Here is a 23,105-nt window from a genome sequence, read left to right as displayed (position 1 = left end):
GCACAACATTTCGATTAGACTTAGCTAATCTGATACAGCATGTTAGCACAGATGAGAGAAACATGGCGGGCCAACAGCATTGTGGATGAACCCACACACTCCTCACAAACACTTTTCACCGTCCTGCCGTCTGGAAAAAGGTACCGAAGCATTCGGGCTTCACGACCAGTCTGTGAATCAGTTTCTTCCCACAAGCCAGCAGACTCCTTAATATCTGAAACTGACCTGTTCTGAGCACAACAAACACACACATATCAACTGTACAGACTGCACAGACCTTCACCGAATACACACACTTCCAATATACATCCAGCAACCTGTTTACATGCTGTTTACATCCATCAGCCTGTTTACATGCTGTTTTTGCAACTTTTTTGCTCTTTGCACATGCTGTCTCACATTTCAGTCGTTTGCTGTTTTGCACTTTACATTACCACAGGGACCTGCTGCTATGACACTGTGTTCATTCTAGTATTTCTGCACTTGTAATATTGTTGAACATACAGTATTTACACTGGTCAGTGCTGTTTCTGTTTATTGTCTTTTGTGTATTGTCTTTTGTGTGATGTCTTGTAATTTTTTGTCCTGCACTGTCTTGTCTGTCTTGTCCTGCACTGTTTACACTGTCTTTTGTCCTGCACTGTTTGCACCAGGTTGAACAGGTGCACTTTATGTGGCTAGGACTAACTTACTACTGTAAGTCCTTATAGCTCTGTCTTTGCTCCATGTAGCACCATGATCCTAGAGAAATGTTGTCTCATTTCACTGTGTACTACAACAGCTATATATGGTTGAAATGACAATAAAAGTTTCTTAACTTGACTTCACTTGACTTGATTTGACATTTGGTTAATTTTGTTCTCTGTCGTTAAATACCCCAAATACTGATTAAACAACAGTGTGGGTGTTTTTTTTCCACTAATATTATCATGTACGTCATAATCTATACACAAGTTCTTAGTAAGTAAGATTAATTTGTGTGCATGACATTTAAAAAGATTCCCAGACTAGCAGTATTATCATATTGAGAGTCATGTGGTGTTCACACATGAACACTTAATTTCCCCTTTGATTCACTTCATTAAACTCGTTATGCTTCTTCATCTGATTTCTTGCTGCCTGTTTTTCATTCTCTATCTATTTTATTCATTTCCACTAGAAGTTTAATCCTGGATGGGACAGTATTATATTTCTCAAAAATTATGTTTTTCCTAATTCACCTACTTACTATTGTCTAACACTAATTGTCTAAAAATTTTTTCCAAAAAGGAAAAAGAGTCGAGAGAAAGTCAGGAAGCTTTTATTGTAATTCCAGCCATATATATAAAGTAGCTGATAGCAAAACAGCATTTATGAATAAGATACCTGAATTAACACTGTCATTTATTATCTAAAGATGAAATGACTGCATAAGCATTCAAAAATAAATGTTAGATCACATTAACAAATTGAGTCATATGTAACACAGGGTGTGGTTTGGAAAGTTTGTGTGATTAGTTGGTTGGTTTTGTAGGATTCTCTAAAATGCTGTTGTTGATTTTTTTGTTGTTGTTGTTGCTTCTGTTGCTTTCATAATGTAAAAATCTTAATATCATGGCATAAGATGTTTACGTAAGCTTTCAGAGATAACGAATTGTACAGCAGTAATTTTGCCTGAATTTGCACTCAATCTATGTAAGTTTGCAAAATTTAATAACAGCTAGAAACAACTTACATACTGGAATTAATCCCATAGATTGCACTGGTGAGCTTGACATCACAACTGCTCCAACATTTTATGTTTTGCGCTTGTGTTTATTTTAACCTTGTTTTCTTTTCACCACAGCATTTCACTACATCAATTTGAATTGAAGTTTGTCGAAACAGGCTTAGTATCAAATAACCAGTTAACGTTAAAACACGAACAAAACACGACAAGAGTCTTTGCTTATACCATCATAATTAAACATCACACAAGCAAGAGTGCAGTTATACAGAATATTGACACAGCTTTGACTTTGTTTTTACACAAGAGTTTTATAAATTTAAATTTGTAAATTTATGTCAAGTAACTTTAGCTATGCGAATGGATAAGTAATTAATTAATCAATCAATTGGTTAATTGGTTGATTGATTGATTGATTGATTGATTGATTGATTGATTGATTGATTGATTGATTGATTGATTGATGGCATTTGGCAGATGGCTTTATCCAGGGAAACCTACTCTTTTTTACCTGAGCAATTGAAGGTTAAGGGCCTTGCTCAGGGGCCCAGCAATGGCAGTTTTGCAGACCTAGAATTTGAACTCACAACCCTACAAAACTTGAATTTGGTAGGCACTACATTACATTCCTCTAACACAATGATATGTACATAATAATATTTCTGTTAAAGGTGCATCCTGTGAAATTGGCTTCCCTTTAGTCCTTTTCATCTTCATCTGAGGAGCATTCATATTTTAAATCAGATCATGAAAAAGGCATCATTTGTCATGTCTGCTGAATTACTGTACTAATTGTTTTAGTGGAACTGAGTGATAGATACAATGAAATGTCTAAGTGCAGTTATACTAAATATCATCAGTCTCAACCAATCAGATTAGTGGACTGCAGTCTGGTGGTTTGCTCATATAATGTACTGATTGTACGCATGAATTGTTATAGTTTTGTCAAATCAGTTTAACAACCACACAAAAATCAACACCCTTAACAGTTTATTAGTTGCTCCTTCAGAGGAACCGTATGGCAAATCCAACAACTGAGCACTTTTCTATCGGAAAGTTTTCCAAGATTTAGTAATCGTAGAACCTTAAACTTTCCTAAGAACAATTTTTCTCCTTTTTTCTTAGAATGATCTTAAATATTGTCAATATATAGCATAACAAATCATTAAATGTTTTCTCTCAAATGTAACACACATGAAACACCCTGAGAAATGTTTCTTCAAGAGTTCTTTAGACAGCTTCTTGAAACCATCTCAGATTCTCAGAGGGACAAATTAAAGAAGCATTATACAAAAAATATTGATCTTTGGTATTAATGAGATTTTCAGCAGTGTTCAAGTTTAGAAATAAAAATAGCATTTTTTTAAAGAGCTTTTATTGACATGTTGGTCTATTGTTGATTAACACATTGATTAGCAGTTTCTTACATTACCTACAATGCAGTTCTACAAGTTGAATGTGGTGCAGTGGGATTCAAACTTTGCTTCATCTCTACTTAAACCGAGAGGTGCAGCATCATTTTAGTCCTTTAGTCTGTACAGGTCTCTCATGTAACATCTGTATACTCTGTTCAAACAGATCATCTTCCAAAGCCTAATGTGCATACTTATGCATATGTTCTGCCACCACTGCAGCTGATTGTAATCTGGATTTGTTTGATTTTGAAACTATTTCAGTTGCTCAAGTTAGTGAAGCTCTGAAAGGCATTGACCACAAAAAATCTGCAGATCCTGACAATGTGGATCCTTATCTCCTAAAGGTAGTGGTAGATGTTATTGCTGAGCCTATTACTCACATTTTTAATTTGAGTCTTATGTCCAATTCAACACCCCAAATCTGGAAATCTGCTTATGTTCTCCCCTTATTTAAAGATGGGGACCCCTCAGAGCTAAATAATTACCGTCCAATTTCCAAACTCTCAATCCTGGCTAAGATCTTTGAATCGCAGGTAAATTTACAGGTTAAACAGTTCTTACTTGATAATAATACATTAAACAATTTTCAATCTGGTTTTAGAACTGGCCACAGTACTATTACTGCTGCTATGGTAGTAATAAATGCACTTATTTGTGCCTTGGATAGAAAACAACATTGCTCTGCTTTATTTGTAGATCTATCCAAGGCATTTGATTCCGTAGATCATGAATTGTTGCTAAACAAACTTAGTGATGTGGGCTTCAGTCCCAATGCTGTTAAATGGTTTAGAAACTATTTTGTACTGTAGATAGAATTCAGTGTGTCTATGCAGAGGGCCGCAAATCTGTTTCTTGGGATATCTAAAGGGGTCCCTCAGGGGTCCATTTTGGGACCTATTCTCTCACTCACTCACTCACTCATTTTCTACCGCTTTATCCGAACTACTCGGGTCACGGGGAACCTGTGCCTATCTCAGGCGTCATCGGGCATCAAGGCAGGATACACACTGGACAGAGTGCCAAACCATCGCAGGTCACACACACTCTCATTCACTCACACACTCACACACTACGGACAATTTTCCAGAGATGCCAATCAACCTACCATGCATGTCTTTGGACCGGGGGAGGAAACCGGAGTACCCAGAGGAAACCCCCGAGGCACGGGGAGAACATGCAAACTCCACACACACAAGGCGGAGGCGGGAATTGAACCCCGACCCTGGAGGTGTGAGGCGAACGTGCTACCGGGACCTATTCTGTTCTCTTTTTGTTATAAATGATTTAGGTAAGAACGTTCAAGCAAAAGTACACTTTTATGCTGATGATACTGTCATTTATACATATGCTCCTTCTATAGCACAGGCTGTGCAAGAGCTTCAGACTGCATTTCAGTCATTACAAACTGCTCTGCTCAATTTAAAATTGGTTTTAAATCCTCAGAAAACTAAGTACATAGTCTTTTCAAAAACTCGCCCACAGCTGCTTGATGATCTTAGCATTTTTACGTCCATTGAAAAATGGAAAGGGTACCCACATACAAGTACTTGGGTATGGATAGACGACAAACTTTTATTTAATGTACATATTGCTAATTTAGTTAAGAAGCTCAAAATAAAGATTGACTTTTATTTTAGAAATAAATCTAGTTTTACATTTAATGCCAAAAAAAAAACTTGTGGAAGCTACCTTCCTGTCTGTGATTGATTATGGTGACATATTATATATGCACGCAGCCTCCTCCATCTTACGGAGCCTTGATTCGGTGTATCATTCATCTCTACGCTTTATTACAAATGCAAAGTCCCTTACTCACCATTGTATTCTTTAAGATCTGGTGGGTTTGACATCACTGACCACTTGCAGAAAACAGCATTGGTATATTTTTATATATAAAGCTATGCTAGGTAAACTTCCAGCTTACCTATGTACCCTCCTCTGTCTCAATTCTGCTAGTTATCCGCTACGCTCTTCCAAGTAGTTGCTTTTTAATGTTCCCAGGGTTTGGACAGATTTGGGGAAAACTGCATTTTCATACTATGCACCATGGGCATGGAATAATTTGCAAAAAGATCTTAAATTAGAAACGTGTATATCGATAAATACATTTAAGGCCATCATAAAAAAAGTGGTAAAGGAGACATGTAGTTGTTTTTCTTGAAGAAGTCCTTGTATTGTATGATTGTTTGTATGTATGTTTTTACTATGTTGTGTTTATGTATGGCTGCTACCTTGGCCAGGTCTCTCTTGTAAAAGAGATTTTTGATCTCAATGAGACTTCCTGGTAAAATAAAGGTAAAATAAATAAATAAATAAATAAATAAATAAATAAATAAATAAATAAATAAATAAATACTGCCATTAGCACCATGATAAATCTCATAGATCGCCAAATAGCTGAGCTGTAATTCAGTATGACATTGATTCCAGTGTTCTATGCTGGATTTTTCATTAATGTACACTAAATGTTACTGTCAAATATAAAGTGATTTAAAAGGTCTCAAATAAGAAAATATCTATGTTTGCAATTCCCGCATGTGACGTCAGTACAGAGTCACAAGGAGCCTGGAGTCTATCCCAGGAGACTTTTGGAACAAGGCGCAAGAACACCCTGGACAGTGTGTCAACCCACTGCAGTGCACAATTGTGCACATAAACAAACAAACCCCAGAAACCTTAGAAATCAGCCAAGAACACATGTCTTTGGACAAGATAGAGGAAACCAGAATACCCAGAAGGAACCTGTAAAGAAAAGTGAGTACACATAAACTTTAGACAAATTGGGCAGGGGCAGGAACCGAACCCATTATAATCTGGTTCAGTGTTTTAATTCTGCTTTTTTAAAGCTCTTCAAATCAACAGAAAGCATGTCCACACTCGTCTTTAACTCACATCTCTCTTTTCAATTCCGTTTTCTTTGTTCCTTTCGTGTATTCTGCTCATTTGGCACCTTATGGAACCTTGTTTGTCAGCACAACAAGCACCTGCATCCGGAGACCGGGTGAGAAAAAAAATAAAAGCGAGCTGCGCTTTTCCGTCCGTCAAACGTTTCTTTATTCCCCAGCGCTCCCATTAGCGCGCCTAGCTTAACGACTCCCTGGATGACAGCGAAATGATACGGTGTGTGTGCGGAAAGGAGGAGAGGAAATCATCCCGCGCGCCGTCGCCCCGCCGCCTGCATTGCGCGCACAGCAGGTAGCTGCGCTTCATCCATCCCGTGGCGCAAAGCGCAAATTACAAACAGCTGTTCGACTATTGTTTGGCGCACAGTCGTCTATGGTGCCACTTTATGAGCATCCTTTACGTTGTGTGCGTGCGTGCGTGCGTGCGTGTGTGTGTGTGTGTGTGTGTGTGTGTGTGTGTGTGTGTGTGTGTGTGTGTGTGTGTGCGTGTGTATGTAAAACCTCAGTCACTTCTCCAGCATATGGACGCAAATCATATACCTAACCATTAATCACAGACATTAAAGGTCCAGTCCATTATTTGTCATGTCTTTATTTTTTTTTTAAAGTCCATTATTTGACATGTCTTTTTTCCGACTCTTTCGAATATATTTGCTGAGGTTTTGTCCATAAGTTTATTAGAAATGACAAGCAACATGCTTGGCAATGCTTGAGACATTTATTTATTGATTGGTTAGTTGATGATGATCCGCAGCATCTCAGATTTACAGAAGCCAGGGAAGTTGAGAGACCAGAGGTTTTACAACTAAACAGATATTTTATTTAGATTGTTAGGAAAACAACATCAGATATTAAAAGTGTTCTGGTTTGGAAATTATTGAATGCACCTTTAATCAGCAGGTTTTAAAGGGTGAACGCTTTACAAAATGAGGTGTGTCGCTGGGATTTTCTGGTCTTATTTCTTCAGGTGATGTATCATGGTCGTGAAATGGAGTGGTTTGTGGTTGGAGTTTTTGTTGGATGTTCTGTGTGGGTTTCCTTCATGTTTTCCAGACACCTAAAACAAATCAGGAGGTGATCTAACTATGCACAATTACCCCAGAGGTGTGTGTGTGTGTGTGTGTGTGTGTGTGTGTGTGTGTGTGTGTGTGTGTGTGTGTGTGTGTGTGTGTGTGTGTGTGTGTGTGTGTGTGTGGTGCCCTGTAATGATGGACTGTTGTTGTATTAACCCCTCCGAATCATGAATTTAGGCTAATTTATGAATGCTTTATTATAAAGCCATTTTTATGTTAATAATTTGATTGCTTTACAGAGAAATGTTTGTGTAAATATTATATATAACCATCCCATTCTCAAATATAAAGTCTAAACCGTGAAGTACTATAATCATCTGCTATTATATTACAATTCTAAAAGCATTTTTTCCCCCATGTAATTTAATTTGTTTTACAATTAACACAGTAGGTAGATAATAACCCCCTTGTATTTATCCTCTCCATCAGAAACCATCAGAAGACTATACCATTTATGACATATTTTTTGATTTGGATCTTTCCTAACACAGTAGTGACACTGACCTAACATGATAGCAAAGTAAACTGGATATGAGGTGGTGGAGTCAAACAACTACAACTTTCCAGCGACAGCAACTATGAAACAGATATGTGGGACAGAGGTGTGATTAAAACACACACACACACACACACACACACACACACACACACACACACACACACACACACACACACACACACACACACACACACACACATGCACACATGCACATACTCTCACACACACACACACACACACACACACACACACACACACACACACACACACACACACACACACACACACACACACACACACAAAGTTTAAAGTATCAGAAGTTTATTTGTGATTAAATGGTGCCCTCTAGTGCTTGGAATTGGAGCTTGCTGGTCAGACTTTCCTTGAAAGATTAGGTAATGTACTTCATAGTTTGAACAGGTCACAGAATAATTTAAAGCCGCAATCTATCTTTCTGACCTGACTCACATTTCACAGCTGGTTATATATGCTCTATATAATTGTGTATGTGACAAATAAAAATCTTGAATCTTGAATCTATCTATCTATCTATCTATCTATCTATCTATCTATCTATCTATCTATCTATCTATCTATCTATCTATCTATCTATGGACCCTTACCTATGAGATTTATTCATCATAGCGCCCTCTCGTGTTGAATGATTTTATAAACAATGAAACACCTTGGTCAGGTGAATTCTCCATCACGTGATGCACGTCATAAATAGACGTCACGTCTCTCGGTGACCCTTTACAATTATTATATTTGTTTCAAAACACGCACTAAAATGAGTTTTCTGTGCTGCTGTTTTCAGAGTCAGTCTTCAGAGGAAGAGGTAAGACATTTAGTCCAGGTTCATGTAATGAATAATAAAGCAATGTAATTCTATTATTTAATAAATATTGACACATTTCTTTCCCCTCCCTCTAAACCTTATGATTATGAGTAAAATCAGGAATCAGTGTACATTTGTAAGATGTGTTTGATTCAGTTTATTCAGTAAAGTTTAGATCAGAGTTGCTTCCTTGTGTGGAGTTTAATAGTTCATGAGAGTCACAGTTAAAAGTCAAAGTGAAAGTAAACAGATATGTTTTGTATGTAATATAAAGCCAAGTCCCAAACAAATAAGTGTCAGAACTATGAAAAAAGTGTGATTTTTTTTTTAAATTTAAACTACTTTTATTTAACACAAATTTATATCCACTAAAAATGTAAACCACTAAAAATCTTCAGAACTTTAAATAATCATTTCGATGTATTTATTTATTTATTTATTTGTTTGTTTGTTTATTGTTTATTTTTATTATATATATATATTTTTTAGTTCCTATTTTCCAAAAAAAAAAAATCGTAAAAACTTGTCTTGTTAAAGGTGCATTATTTATATTACATTATGTTTTTAAGATTAAATGAAAAACTGCCCATAAGAAACACATCAGTGTGATGGGCATCATTTTAAACCCATTCATTCAATTCATTCAATTCATTCAGTTCATGCAGACTTGTTACAACTATATTATATATTACATATAATTTATTGATTGATTATTATATTATATTATTTATATTATATATTATATTATATTATATGTATATTGTTAAAAAAAAGAAGGGGGGTGGAGTCGTGGCCTAATGGTTAGAGAGTCTGACTCCTAACCCTAAGGTTGTGGGTTCGAGTCTTGGGCTGAGGTGCCCTGGAGCCCCCAACTGCTCCCTGGGCACTGCAGCATAAATGGCTGCCCACTGCTCCGGGTGTGTGTGCTGTGTGTGTGTGCACTTTGGATGACTTAAAAGTAGAGAACGAATTCTGAGTATGGGTCACCATACTTAGCTGTATGTCACGTCACTTTATATTATATTATTGTTATATAACAGAAGTAGTTGATTAGTGTTCATGATCCCCAAGGTTATTAGGTCATGTAAATAATTATGTTTATTTTAAAAAATGGCAGGTTTTCCATAGAGTTGAGTTTTGGTTGCTGTTCATGAATAACCAACTTAAAACTTAATTAATTAATTTCATAGGCTTATTTAACAAAATAACTATAGTGTAATGAATGGATGGCATTTTAAAACAATGTTTTTCTTTGAGTTTTACATTTTGCTGTTCCATCTTAAAAATGCTAAAATTAAAATACCTCTAAGAAAAAAAAATGTTTTTAATTATTTTTAATTATAATTATCCCTTAGTGATAAAGATTATGTGGTTATGTGGTATAATGTTTGATCATTTTTAAGGATACATATATGGCTTCAGGGCTGTGACTGTATGGTATAACACTTTAATGTTATATAAAGTATATATATTCTAAAAAGACAAGCATATTTTATGAAGAGTATACACATACATCTTGAGCTTAAAAATTTAAAGTATTATAAAGCGCACTAATATGATGATGCAACAAAAGAAATCTTCAGATAATGCTTTGCTGTAAAACTAATCAAATACAACATCAATATTTTACAGAGACAGCCTATACTTGGAGCAGCACAGTCTGCAAGAATACCTCATCCTTCTGCTAAAGGTGAATGCCTTAGTCTTTTTCTCTTAAGCTTCAAACATGCTGCTCTGTTACTTGCTTAAATTCTCACATGACACACACAATGTTTTCTGCTCAGGTTCCCCGGACAGAATCGGCATGATAACTGCACGGCATGTTGGCGTGCCAGATCTGGACCAGCGCTTCACTGACTTTGCAGAAATGTTTAACACGCAGCAGAAAAACTACGAGTGTATGCAGGAAAAGCGGAAAACACTGATGGTTTGTTATTGCTGTGCCCCTGACAGCAGCCTGTCTGAGTGTCTGCAGAAGATGAAGGATGAACACAGTGAGTCAGAGCATGTTAATGTTGGAACTCCAGCAGGTGGCAATAGCCGATCAGGATTGGGAGGTGTAAAAAAGTGTTTTTTTTACATACTGTTTAATGTAATTTACTAGTAGGGGATGAAACAAAACAGGAAATGATATGTTTGTTATAGATAATGGAAGCTTTTAATGGGTGGTTTTGTGTGTGTGTGTGTGTGGATGAATACTTCTGCACTCAGCTGAGATATTTGGGTCTCCGATACTGGGTTTTTTTCTTCACTTTACCAGACTTGTACCATGAACAAATTCAAACATTGTCTGTATCCTTTCTCCCCCTTCAGACGACCACCAGATCATCTTGCAGTTAAAAGGATACGACTTCGGCTTGGCCGTGACACCAGACGATTCGGTGCCTGACAAGTTGAAGCAAACACAGGAGAACATCAGGGAGCTGTGTCAAGCTGTCAAAGCCATCATGGCATTTGGTCCCAAACTTGAGGAGCTGGTTGACTGGCTGCTGAATTCAGAAAAGATCCTGACCCAGAAGGTGAATGCAGAAGCAAAGACACACCAGGAGTCTACACGACTCGGAGGCAATTTGAGGGAGAATCTTCGCGAGGCATCAAGAGCTAAAAGGTTCAGTCCTCTCTACAGGGAAGAGGCTGGAAAACTTTTCAACGAGGTGGACATGCTGTCTGGAGTCAAACAATGAATCATTTTCTTAATGTTACGTAAGCTACGTAAGGCTGGGTCTTTAACTTTAAATTTTGATGGCTCTACACTAGAATTCCAAACAAATTAAAATATTTAGGAGTGATAATTGATGCACATTTAAACATTTGTTCCTTATGTTCTGAACACTGTAAAGATGATATTCCTTCATTTGAAAATCATTGTCAAATTGCGTCCTATGCTGTCACTCCTGGTGGCTGAAAAGTTGATCAATATCTTTGTGTTTTCTCAATTTGATTATTGTAATGCTTTGCTGGTCGGGGTCTCAAACGCTACCCTAAATAAATTACAGCTGGTTCAAAATTCAGCCGCCCAAATCCTGACTGGAACCAGGGCAAGGGATCACATCACTCCATTCTTGGAGCCCCTGTCAGATTTCAGGTGGATTTTAAAGTTCTTATGCTTACCTACAAAGCTTTGAATGGTTTGGCTCCTAACTATCTTACTGAGCTTTTAGCCCCCTACACACCTTTGCGTGCTCTCCGCTCTTCAGAAACTGGCCTTTTAATCGTCCCACATACCCGTTTAAAATCTATGGGTGAAAGGGCATTTTCTTCTGTAGCTCCAAGACTCTGGAATTCCTGCCTGTTCGGATTAGGCAAGCAGAATCCCTTATTGTCTGTAAATCCTCCCTTAATGCTTATTTCTTTAGGGTAGCTTTTACTTGAAATTGATTTTTTTAACTTACTTGTTTTGATTGTATGTTCTTATTTGGTGGGTTTTTATATCTTACTTATTTTAACATTATTTGTATAAAAGTATGTTTCTTTTTTCTTCTGTGAAATGCTTTGAGATGCTACTTTTAAAGGCGCTATAGAAAATAAAGTTCACAAAAAGGTGGGTCTTTTTTGTACTAAGGGTGTGCAAACTTTTGCATACAACTGTTTATTGTGTGAGAAAAAAAAAGACAATTAAAAACAAAATTAAGGAGGTAATTATTATGTAAAAGGATGCACCAGGATTAAATTAAATTAAATATTAATTACAAATAAACACAAAAATAATGTAAAAAAATGCACACAAATTATAGAAGAAATATAAAATTACATTAAATTAAATAGAAATTACAAATACAAAAATAATGTAAAAACAATGCACACATATATAGAAATAAAATTAAATGAAATAGTAATTACAAAAATAATTTAAAAATGCACACAAATATAGAAACAAATAAATAAAATATAATAAACTATGAAGACAAAAACAAATAAAGCATTTTCACTGAAATGTCAAATTATGTTTGCAAATGAGTTTAAAGTCAGTTTTATTAAAAGTGGAATTCAGGAGTATTTTATTTTTTTTTATCATTCATTTTATATAACTATAAATATGTTGTGTTAAAAAAATGATAAAATAAAAAAAAAACATTTGCAAACTTGCTTGCATAACTGACTTGTTAAAAAAAGGAGACAGCCTAACTACTGATGGATATGAAAAGGTCCCGCCCTCAATCTAAACTGATTGGCTGCTATTTGTGGCGACCGTCGTATACTTTATATAGTCGATGCCTATTGGGTCATTGAGCTGTCTGTTACAAACAATCTATTGAATCTAAGGTAGTTTGAATTGTGAAAGTACCGAAGATGAAGCATTAGATGTTGCTGAATTATTTAAGCTGCGCGGTTATGAAGTGACGGATATCCATCTCTCGGTGGGAAAGACAGCAAACGGGTAAAAAAAACAACAGAAGGAAATCTGAAGATAGAATGAAAGTGAGTAATGAATCGATTCACCATTGAATATGACTGTAGCTAAAGGCTAACTGGCTAAGTTGTGAGTAGATCCTAGTGATCTATAGTGAACCACATGGACCAGCTGTGACTCACCACCGCCTTAACTGCTGCTCACAAGAGCAAACATTTGTTGTTAGTTTTGCAAACAAGTGCAAACATCTAAACAAACACAAGTAATAGCTGTTGTTGATGAGTTTTAGTGAGTTAAATGGTAAAGAGAACTGGGGACTGTAGAAAGGAGCAAATCCGAGCTGTCAGATGGGATCCGATGGGATCCTGCACACAGACACAGTATGGTTAGTGCACAATGACACTAGTATTTATTTGTGTTTATGTTGAAGAAATTCACCCTTTTTTATTGAATGAAGCACCTCGTTGATTCAGACACAGATTTAAAAAAAGTATGAAGTAGTTGTGAAGTTGTAGGTTAAGGAGGTTTGCAGTTTGCACAAATCACAAAGAGTTTAATAAGAAGAGCAAAAAATAGTGATCAGTGTTTGGTTGTTGGGAATGATGCTGAACAGTGATTGGGTATAATGCTGAACAGTGATTGGTTATTGGGAATGATGCTGATCAGTGATTGGTTATTGAGTATGTTGTGGATCAGTGATTGGTTATTGGGAATGATGCTGAACAGTGATTGGTTATTGGGAATGATGCTGAACAGTTATTGGTTGTTAAGAATGATGCTGATCAGTGATTGGTTATTGAGTATGTTGTGGATCAGTGATTGGTTATTGGGAATGATGCTGAACAGTGATTGGTTATTGGGAATGATCCTGAACAGTTATTGGTTGTTAAGAATGATGCTGATCAGTGATTGGTTATTGAGTATGTTGTGGATCAGTGATTGGTTATTGGGAATGATGCTGAACAGTTATTGGTTGTTAAGAATGATGCTGATCTGTGATTGGTTATTGGGAATCTTGTGGCTCATTGATTGGTTGTTGAATATTGTGGATCAGTGATTGTGAATGTTGCTGATCAGTGATCGGTTATTATGAATGTGGCTGAACAGTGATTGGCTGTTGAGAATGTGGCTGAACAATGGTGATCTTTGGTTTTCGGTGAATGATGCTAGTCAGTAATTAGGTGTTGGGAATGATTCTGCTCAGTGATTGGTTACTGGGAACAAAACTGTCCCCTTGTGTACACATGATGACCTGTTGTAGTCAATTGGTTCCTGTCTTTTTCAGCACACTGGTCAGTATTGCAGGTTCGATTAGTGCAGTGCCACTGCTCTGTGTAAAATCTGTTATTTGTTACAGATTATAAGACTTTTTTTTTAATTATTAAGACTTAACTTATTCATTTAAACTGACAGTGGTTTAATTTGCTGGCAATTTATTTAAAGGCTTCTCCAGTTTCCTAATGTGTGAATTAGGGTCTGTAGTTTTGCTGCAGGGGTTTTTCATGCTGGCTGGCTGGCTGATGGAGGATATTTGCCTCAGAGAGAGAGAAAGCGCATGTAGGCTATTTCTGGCTTTGTGTAATATCATCTGGAAATTGAACTAGAATGGTTCTTCATTACACATACTAAAATTATCACACTCACCCAAGCGTGTGCTAAAGACATTAGGACATTTGCAGCTATTTTTTGGAGGACAGTTTTATCTCAAGTCTGGATCAAGCCATGTGATGAAATTCCCATGAATGTAATTTTACATGGCCAAAAAAAGAAATGCTGAAACACTCGTTCCACTCCTGTCTGCCAAGAACAGTGAGCGCGAGCGAGAGTGAGCGCGAGCGAGAGCGCCCAATGCTATCTTCTGCTCTTGAATGCTGTCCTCCTCAAAATTCTGTGCATTCTGAGATGCTTTTCTGCTCACCACGGTTGTAGTAGATCTACGAGTTTCTATTTTCTGCTTTTAGCTGAAACCTGTTTCATTGTTTTTCTCATCAACATCAACAAGGAGTTTCCACGTGCAGCACTGCTTGTCTCTCTGGATGTCTTTTAATGCATGAGACATTTCCATTCCGTCTTATTTCTTCTTGCCCTTTGGCTCGTCCAGCCAGTGCATTTCTCATGCTTTATGGCTGTGGAAGATTTCATGTCTGAAGTGTGCGGATGAGGCCAAATCCGCTGACATTTCACTGTGTGTTAAGCTCGGCATTTCTGCTTTCAGCCTTATGTAATGTGTAGGTTTTATTCCTGATCTCGCCCAGGGGCTTAATGTGTGTGCGTGTGTGTGTTTTTATGTTCGTCTGTATGCTTGTATATATGTGTGTGTGTGTGTGTGTGTGTGTGTGTGTGTGTGTGTGTGTGTGTGTGTGTGTGTGTGAGGCTTGTGAGGAGCTGCAAAAGGACGAGCGAGTGTTTTGTGGACGCTCTATTCGAACCTTATACAGAAGAACATTTAAAAGGAAACAGTTTTGCGTAAGTTCCTGGTAATAAAAATGCAGAGGTACTGAAATTTGAACATTTGGTTGCAACACTTGAATAGTGCAATTCTTTATGGCTTTCTTGCAAGAAAATAAACCCTGTTAGTCATTAAGTAAAAGGGTGTGTGTGTGTGTGTGTGTGTGTGGTTAAACGCCAAAGCTAACTTGACCTATGTATTTTGACACGCTTTATAGTGTACACTCAATAAGAACGAGTGATGGAAGTTGTCGATAACACAGTAGATATCAGCTGCAGTCCCACACCTGCTGATACACAGCGACATGAGCTGGTATTTACTCACTAAATAAATAGAGGTTAATGGAAAATAAATGCTGAACATCAAGAACCCACGTGTTCGTCTCATTTCTATCTCCCACGAGTGCACAGTTTAAAAATATATGATGATAAACTCCTGAGAAGTCCCAATTAAGTCCAGTGTTTGTTTAAGAGCTAATGATTAATGCGACCTCACTCCTTATTCGTCAGGGCGGCATCGAAACACACAGATTAGAGCTTAGTGTGAATACGGCAAGCCAAAGGTGTCCAATGGGAGAATTCACAGCTTGAACAGTAACATACATGATGACATGTCTTATTTTTTAGTGGGTGTGCCAGGAGGCGTGCTGCTCTTTTGTATGTGTGGTTAAAGGTCAGAGGAGTGTCGTATATATTACAGCATGGCAGGAAGTCAAATAACTACTCTGTAGAACCGACCGAACAGAAAAGCATGCTCAACATGTCAAACATTTAGGCAGCCGGGCTGTAAAAGTAGAAACCAGGTTAAATTCCACTGTCAGCCAAAAAAGTGGAAGACTGGAAAGATATCGGTTCTTTATCCAGTCTTAAGCTGTCCATATTCAGTTATCCTGTAGACTATGATTTCTGTTTTTGGGCTGTTGTAACGCGATCTTTTCCGTCTGTCGTTCTGGCTCGTCCGTCTTGATGTTTGACGTTTTTGTACGTCTGGACATGCTTTTCTGCTCCCCACATTTGTAAAGAGTAGTTTTACTTCTTCCTGTCCACTGAATAAACCAGTCTGTTGATTCTCCTTTGACCCCTCATGCTGCAGGTTTCTACACAATTCTGTGTAGAGACTGTTGTGTATGAAAGTCCCAGGAGATCAGCGGTTTCCGAAAGACTCAGACCAGCTCTTTTGACACCAACAACCACACCATGCTCAAAGCCACTCCGACTTTAATAGGCGTTCCTATTAAAGTGTCAGGTGAGCGTATATAAACCCAGGGTTATTTTTACTGCCATTTTGTAAAAGGGAAGCTATGACAATTGTTCATATGACAAGTGTCTATGTGCAGCTTGTTTAAAATAACTTCCCTAGAAATGACCTCGTCTATGTATAAAACCCAGTCGGATTTTGGCATCGTATTCGACTCTAGTGCTGCGTCACTTGGGATAAAGCGATCATCTATAACGAATAAATAGAAACGCAGGTATACGTGGATAACGTTTTATAATCGCCACCATAAACCGTATGGCTTTGTCAGGTTCATAAAAGAAAAGCTACTAAATATAAAGAATATAAATATTTATACAATCCAGCTGTTGGATGTGCAACATCCTGCTTTTATTTTTTTTCCCTTTTTGCCACGTTTTTCTCCTTCCTCGAGGGGTCTCTTTGTTTTTGTTCATCGATATGAAAGCCTCAGCGATTCGGGTTTACACGGCTCACGTATGGAAACGTGAACACAGCCGTGTTTGAAGCAATTATTTTATCCTGCTGCTCTTGCGTCACTCGCTGAATCACAGTCGGTGTTCCTACTGCAGCCTTAATGCTTTTCTGTTTTGTTTTTTTTTGTTTTTTTTTTAAAAATGTTCTCCTCCCTTCGATACCTCGTGTCTCAGACTTGCCTATAGAGGTCATGAAGAGTTGAAGCATGACTTCAGAGGGGCTGTTGCTGTGTCGTTTCAGGACGCGTTCCTACTGCGAGTCTTCGACTTACTTAATCCGGCTTTCTCCTTCCGTTGAGAGAGGGATCTTTTGGAGAGGTGTGTGTTTAGAAAGTTAATAATGTGTGTCTGGCAGCACAGGAAAATGCAGCTGGGCAGGATTGTCATTCACACCCTGCCTTTGCTCAAACCTTTCCCCTCGGTGCTCTGATTGGTGCCTGCGCTTTCTAACTACTGCTCTGAAGTCAGATGGGTGGGACACGGTACTGCGAGTGTGTGTGTGTGTGTGTGTGTGTGTGTGTACGCACAAAACAGGAAACGAGCGGAGGTTTCAGAGTCGAGCAGGGTTAGTCTGTGGGTGTGCTGTGCTGTCTCGAGTGTCTCTTCAGCCGGACACGGTGAGTTTATTTAAACCCACCTTACATCTCTGTATGGAATTCTCCTGTGTGTTAGCGGCACGAAGCTGCTGTCAGGCTCTGTGGTGTACGGCGTGGGCGAGAGTGAGCGTTTCTATCTGGCTTCTGCGCGGTGGAATGAGTCACATTTCGATAGCCATCCTTGGCCAGTAAATATAAAGCATCTAGAGAAGACAGAGCTTATTTAGAAGAAGGAGCTGCCTGTAATGCTCTGTGTCTGACCGAGCTGCTGCTACAGCTCATAATCGTTCCAAGTATCTGAAATAACCCGCTTAACTATCAGCACCGATTTGCCATATCGTCTATCTACGTGTGGGAGGAAAAAGTCAAACTAGAATTGTAGCTTTTTATCAGTCAGAGGTTAGTGTACGGTGAAACAGCAGAGCCGAGCTTGTTCTCTGGATGTGGCTCAAGTCATGGCTTAAGAATCTGGTGACTTCTCACTGGACGCCTCACACTTCTGTGAGCAGCAGTTAAATAAACCTCCCCTCAGATTTTTGAGATATTGTAGTACGGTCAATGTCAAATGTCCGTGAATTAAAGCATCCTGAGGTATTTTATTCATCTTACACCAAACAAATTCATCACTGCGACGGTTTTTATTTATTACACAGCGACTAATTTCTATTTTCTTATTAATAGCTGTTTGGAGAAAATTCTACAGCTCCCAATCAGAATGGAGAAAGAAACAGTTTTGGAAATTATTATTAATAATAATAATAATAATATTATTATTATTTTTATAATAACGAGTTGAACGGCATCGTAAAATCAGAATTAAGAGAAGATACAATGTCATACAGGGTGTTTCCTGGGTCAAAATTGGTCTACGGTGGTGGCTGACCGACATGGTCATCCACACACAGCGTAATTTTAGTGTCATTTTAAAAGTAATAGTGTAATTTTTTACCATATAAAAATTTAATCAAATTAGCAGCTAGCTAGCAACAGCTCACTCCAGTCTAACTTGTAAATGATTTTATAGGTCATTTACTACAGATTGTCATAGGCCTATACACACTGTGGATTATTAAGGCTAAATTTTACTAAACACTCTTGCTAAATGGGGTAAGCACACACTTGCTTTCTCATTTCAGATGTGTATGTTCTTCTAAGAAGTAATGATTTGTCATACACCGATTCAGACACAGACGGGCAGAAAAATTGCTTTAACCATTCATTATAATGAATCGTCTCAAAGGAGTCATTAGGTCGCGAATCAGACTTTAGCGTTAGGACATGGCGAAAGCTGTGCTCGTTCACTCCGTCACTCCGTCAGTAGCCTGCTTCACTCACAAAACCCGATTACAGATCAAATAAGGCTTTGGCGGGAGAAAACATCGTTTTGGCGGCCACCAAAACATTTTCAATGTAGGAAAAACCCTGTCATAGTACAATTACGGTAGTAACTAAGTTTACAGTGGCTTCATTAATTAATAGAAACCTATTAAACACACTTGACGCTTATTCTTTGTCCTTATCTTCTAGAAGTGCAGTTTTAAAACATTTTTAAACCTTTTAAACCTTTTTTAAAAAAAAAAAAAAAATTTTTTTTAGTTCATTTAGATAAAGTTTTAGATCCCTCCACCTAAGTCCAACCAAACTAACTTGACGTCATTATTACGACTTCCCAGAAGCACTTGAACATCCGGTAAGACTGTTTATGTGCAGCAAGAATGTCTGTAATTTAGTTGGATTTTTGGTTTCATTTTGATCTGAACGGAGAGTAAAGGACAATTTTTAAAGGTGGGGTGCACAATGTTTCAAAAATGCTTCAGAAAACTGATTCGGGCCGACTAACAAAACAAACGTGTAGCCAATTAGCAGAAAGGGGCGTGTCTTGTCAATACGTGGAGAAAAGAGTCTTCAGTGCCTCTGTCGTTACCTCTGCCTCGGGTTCTAGGTGTTGACTGTCTCCTGCCACGTGAAACGGAGCTAAACCTTTCACGGTACAACACACAGTACTACAAAAACACATTTGTAGCACCATAGTGTTACTCATTGAGTTCATTTATTGATAAACATCCCCTCGGCCAGCTGCCCCAGCAGGTTCTGCCATAATACTTGCCTGGGTTATGTATGTATGTGTGGGCGGAGCTATCAAAACAGGGGTGACACCCATTTGTGTTATTGATGTGTTTGTTTTAGGGATTTCAAATGTCAACATTGGCATTCAGAGACCGTGCACCCCACCTTTAAAGAGTACAAATAAAAGATGTTTTTTTTTTGCCTCTTTTGGTTTTATGTTTTAATCCTCACACCGATCCACAGGTGATTCAGCGTCCATCAGCTTCACATGTTCGCTCAAAGTCAAGAGAATAAACAAACACGTCGCTGTTTGCTCTGCACTCAGACTGCTGTGTTTTACATGCCTCATTAGTCTTATTACATTTGGATGAATCGCTTTCCATTTGCAGCACTAAACCGTCCGCAGTGCGGCCCTCACAATGTGGTCTGCGGTAGTCTCTTCTTTTTTTTTTAGCGTCTTAAGGAAGACGTGTTCGTGGTATTTATACGTCAAAGAGAAAAAGAAAAGATGCCTTACTCCATTATTATACACACACACACACACACTCATATACTGTATAAATACAGAAAGTGAAGTACTGAACATAGGAGGTTAAAGGTGTTAAATGTGCTGATGCAGATCTGATGCTGACATTCTCACAGTAACCTAACTACCTCTTGGCAAGCGAAATACTTCACAAACAAGGTACCGGATTTTGTTCCCAGAAGCTGGAAGGCTCACATATTAACACTCGAGAGAAACATTTCTTAAACTAATCGTATCTCCGTTGTTAGTTGTAGCTCTGAAGTTCAGCTAACAAGTAAATACTCGTGTATTTTCAGATCCGTTGGACCTGTTATGAAGTAAGTACTTTGAGCCTACAGTACATGGTACTGCTAAGCGTATGTTATCAGACACGGTGCTGTAGTTTAGAGTGTTTGGGTTATGATATCCTAGATAAAGGACTCAAGGTCTATTTAACTGTTTAGAAGCACAAGTCTGCGGTGAAGAAAAATATCTAACAATGTAAAATAACATCGTTTTCTCTTACAAAATATTTCCAAGAACTGTTTCTATCAAATTTCTTAACAATGGCCTCAATTCATCAACTCTAGAGTAAAGGTCCGTTTAAATACTCGCACAAACCAAATGAAAATGTTATGCCAAGTTTCTTAAATGTAATAACCTTTGTGCTAATCAAGTGCTGGTGCACAGCTGATTTGCGCCTGGTGACGTATATAAGAATGTAAAATAGCGAGAGAACAGCCAGTGTAATGTGAGTGAGAACAAGGGGAAAGTGGTTTGAAAAGTACAGGTGTAAAATGGGATCCTGCCCATCGAGAGCGTTTCTCTGCTACAGCGGCCAAACCATGACAAAGTATTTTAATATAGTCAAAAATGAGCCTGTTTTTAAAGATCTGCTGCCTCTAAGAGCATCATATATGAACTATTCCAGTAATATCTAATCTGCCCTTTGAACATCTTCGGGGCACACACACACACACACACACACACACACACACACACAAAGGACAAGTAAGCCATCAATTTCCATCATTTTTTGGAAATTGTCTGTCTGTCTCTGTCTGTCTGTCTGTGTCCTGTCTGTCTCTGTGTCCTGTCAGTCTGTCTGTCTCTGTGTCCTGTCTGTCTGTCTGTCTGTTTGTGTCCTGTCTGTCTGTTTGTGTCCTCTCTGTCTGTGTCCTCTGTCTGTGTCCTGTCTGTCTGTCTGTGTGTGTTTTGTAATTGTCTGTGTCCTCTATCTGTGTGTTTGTCTGTGTGTCTGTCTCTTAGTTTACCTGTCTGTAATATACAGTATTAGATATTATACCGTGTGTGTGTACTGTCTATATTATGTGTGTACTGTCTATATTGTGTGTATATTCTTGTATATATGTAAAAGGTTCACATAAACGGTGGGGTCTAAAAATATAGATCTAAAGACAGCTCAAAAAAAGTATTTTATTTGTGTGGATAATGTAGTAAAGAAATTGTGTGGATTTCTTCTGTAGCATTTAATCTCTACTGTAAAGTAGATGATCGAGGGTAAAGGGTTGGGGGTGTGCTCTTTTAATGCTGTGTTTAATGAAGCTGTAAGAGCAGACATCATTTCTCCTATATCAGATGGGTTGAACACACCAGATGGGTTGACCAGGATTTTCTGGAGAGCTGATTGCATGATTGCAGTAGATAGACTCACTTGATTAGGTTAGAAAAATGGATGAGTGGATGATAAAGATAGAAGGATTAACCTAGAAACCTGGAAAACACAGCCTACATATGTTACATTCAAACTCTGATTCTGGTAATTATATAAACTAGCAGGAGTATTTTGCTTCTTTCCAAACAAACCCGGGCTTCTCATCATTCTGCATGAGCGATCTCAGCACACCATATCCACTCGCTGCTCCCTGGGTGGCAGCACAGCAATGACAGGCAGTGAGAAGGTCAAACGCCGGGTCTTAATAAGGTCTCTGCTTGTATTTTCTGTTCATTACTATCTCATCCATTCTCGTTAGTCAGCCTGCCAATTTCCGAGCCTGTGGAGAGCTGCAGATTGGCCCAGGCAGGGGGACGAGACTTCAGCCCTTTAAACCACATGCTCTTCTTTTAGCTTCAGATCTGAGAGACTTCTCATTGTGACATGCCATTCATTTCCATTGCAGTGATGAGGAATGTTTTTTCTAAACTTTGCTGTTCTTTCCACAAGGCCCAAATGAGTCACAATGGACTGAATGTTTTGGTGTGTTTTTAGTCTCCAAGTCACCATCTGTCATGAGTTATGTAGTGACCACTGGTGTACTGGATTGAGCAGAGTCAGTCACGCACACACGCATGCACGCACACACACACACACACACACACACACACACACAGCAGTCCTGACCAGTGACATGTTTGATTATCTTTGCCAGCGGTTTTTAGGCTTTTATAAAGCATAGCTATTCTTCTTCCTCTTCTTCTTCCTCTTCTCATTCTTTATCTTCTTCTTCATCTTCCTTTTCTCATTTTTCTTCTTCATCATCATCTTCCTCTTCTCCTTCTTCATCTTCTTCTTCTTCTTCCTCTTCTCATTCTTCATCTTCTTCTTCCTCTTCCTCTATGATATTGTCATTAGCCACGCCTTTGTGTGTACAGACAATTTTGTCCCCTGGATACGGGACCCTGTCTTGCTCTTATCCTCCTGCACATCAAACATTGAAGCATCTTCCATTTGAGAGACGTAGGCATTTCCCTGGAAGGTTGTTAATGGCATTCTGTGTGTCAGATGTTTAGAAGTGCTGAGCACCATGAGAGACGGAGCTCATTCAGGTCATTAGCTCTTCCTCGCTCTAATTGGCCGATTTGCAGACATACCCAGAGCGCCTTGGTGTAATTAGGTCTTTGTAAGCGTGTGTTCTGTCATCACTGTCATAAACACAGACATTACTGTCTTCTGCAGAGCAACACACGCGACAGGATGTGAATGGTGGCAACGTGACAACTTCCGAAGCCTTTTATTTAGAGAAGGACACGGAGC

General features: G+C 38.3%; 2 protein-coding genes across 7 annotated transcripts in view; both read left to right on the top strand.

The window, feature by feature from the left end:
• The first annotated feature begins 5,766 nt into the window (after positions 1-5,766).
• On the top strand, positions 5,767-11,977 carry si:ch73-345f18.3. 2 transcript variants are annotated; one of them, XM_047808008.1, is made up of 4 exons: positions 5,767-5,874; positions 10,066-10,123; positions 10,218-10,427; positions 10,747-11,977. In XM_047808008.1, exons 3-4 carry the CDS (start codon positions 10,238-10,240, stop codon positions 11,115-11,117), a joined length of 561 nt encoding a protein of 186 aa, XP_047663964.1. In that variant the 5' UTR covers positions 5,767-5,874; positions 10,066-10,123; positions 10,218-10,237; the 3' UTR covers positions 11,118-11,977. The 2 variants fall into 2 exon arrangements, with proteins under 2 accessions (XP_047663964.1, XP_027031484.1); XM_027175683.2 differs by lacking the exon at positions 5,767-5,874 and adding an exon at positions 8,310-8,433.
• Positions 11,978-12,674: 697 nt separating this feature from the next.
• Positions 12,675-23,105, top strand: part of fam126a (family with sequence similarity 126 member A) — a 39,330-nt gene continuing 28,899 nt past the window's right edge. The window contains exon 1 of one of the 5 annotated variants that reach the window (XR_003445050.2): positions 12,675-12,852. The gene's annotated coding sequence lies outside the window, so the exon portion shown is untranslated. Of the gene's footprint in view, positions 12,853-17,237; positions 17,261-17,404; positions 17,560-23,105 lie in introns of those variants that run through there. The other 4 variants (XR_003445048.2, XM_027175741.2, XM_027175744.2 and 1 more) reach the window with 4 other exon arrangements.

Source organism: Tachysurus fulvidraco, chromosome 24 (assembly GCF_022655615.1).
Source record: "Tachysurus fulvidraco isolate hzauxx_2018 chromosome 24, HZAU_PFXX_2.0, whole genome shotgun sequence".
Lineage (NCBI taxonomy): Eukaryota > Metazoa > Chordata > Actinopteri > Siluriformes > Bagridae > Tachysurus > Tachysurus fulvidraco.
This window is presented reverse-complemented; position numbering and strand designations above follow the sequence as displayed.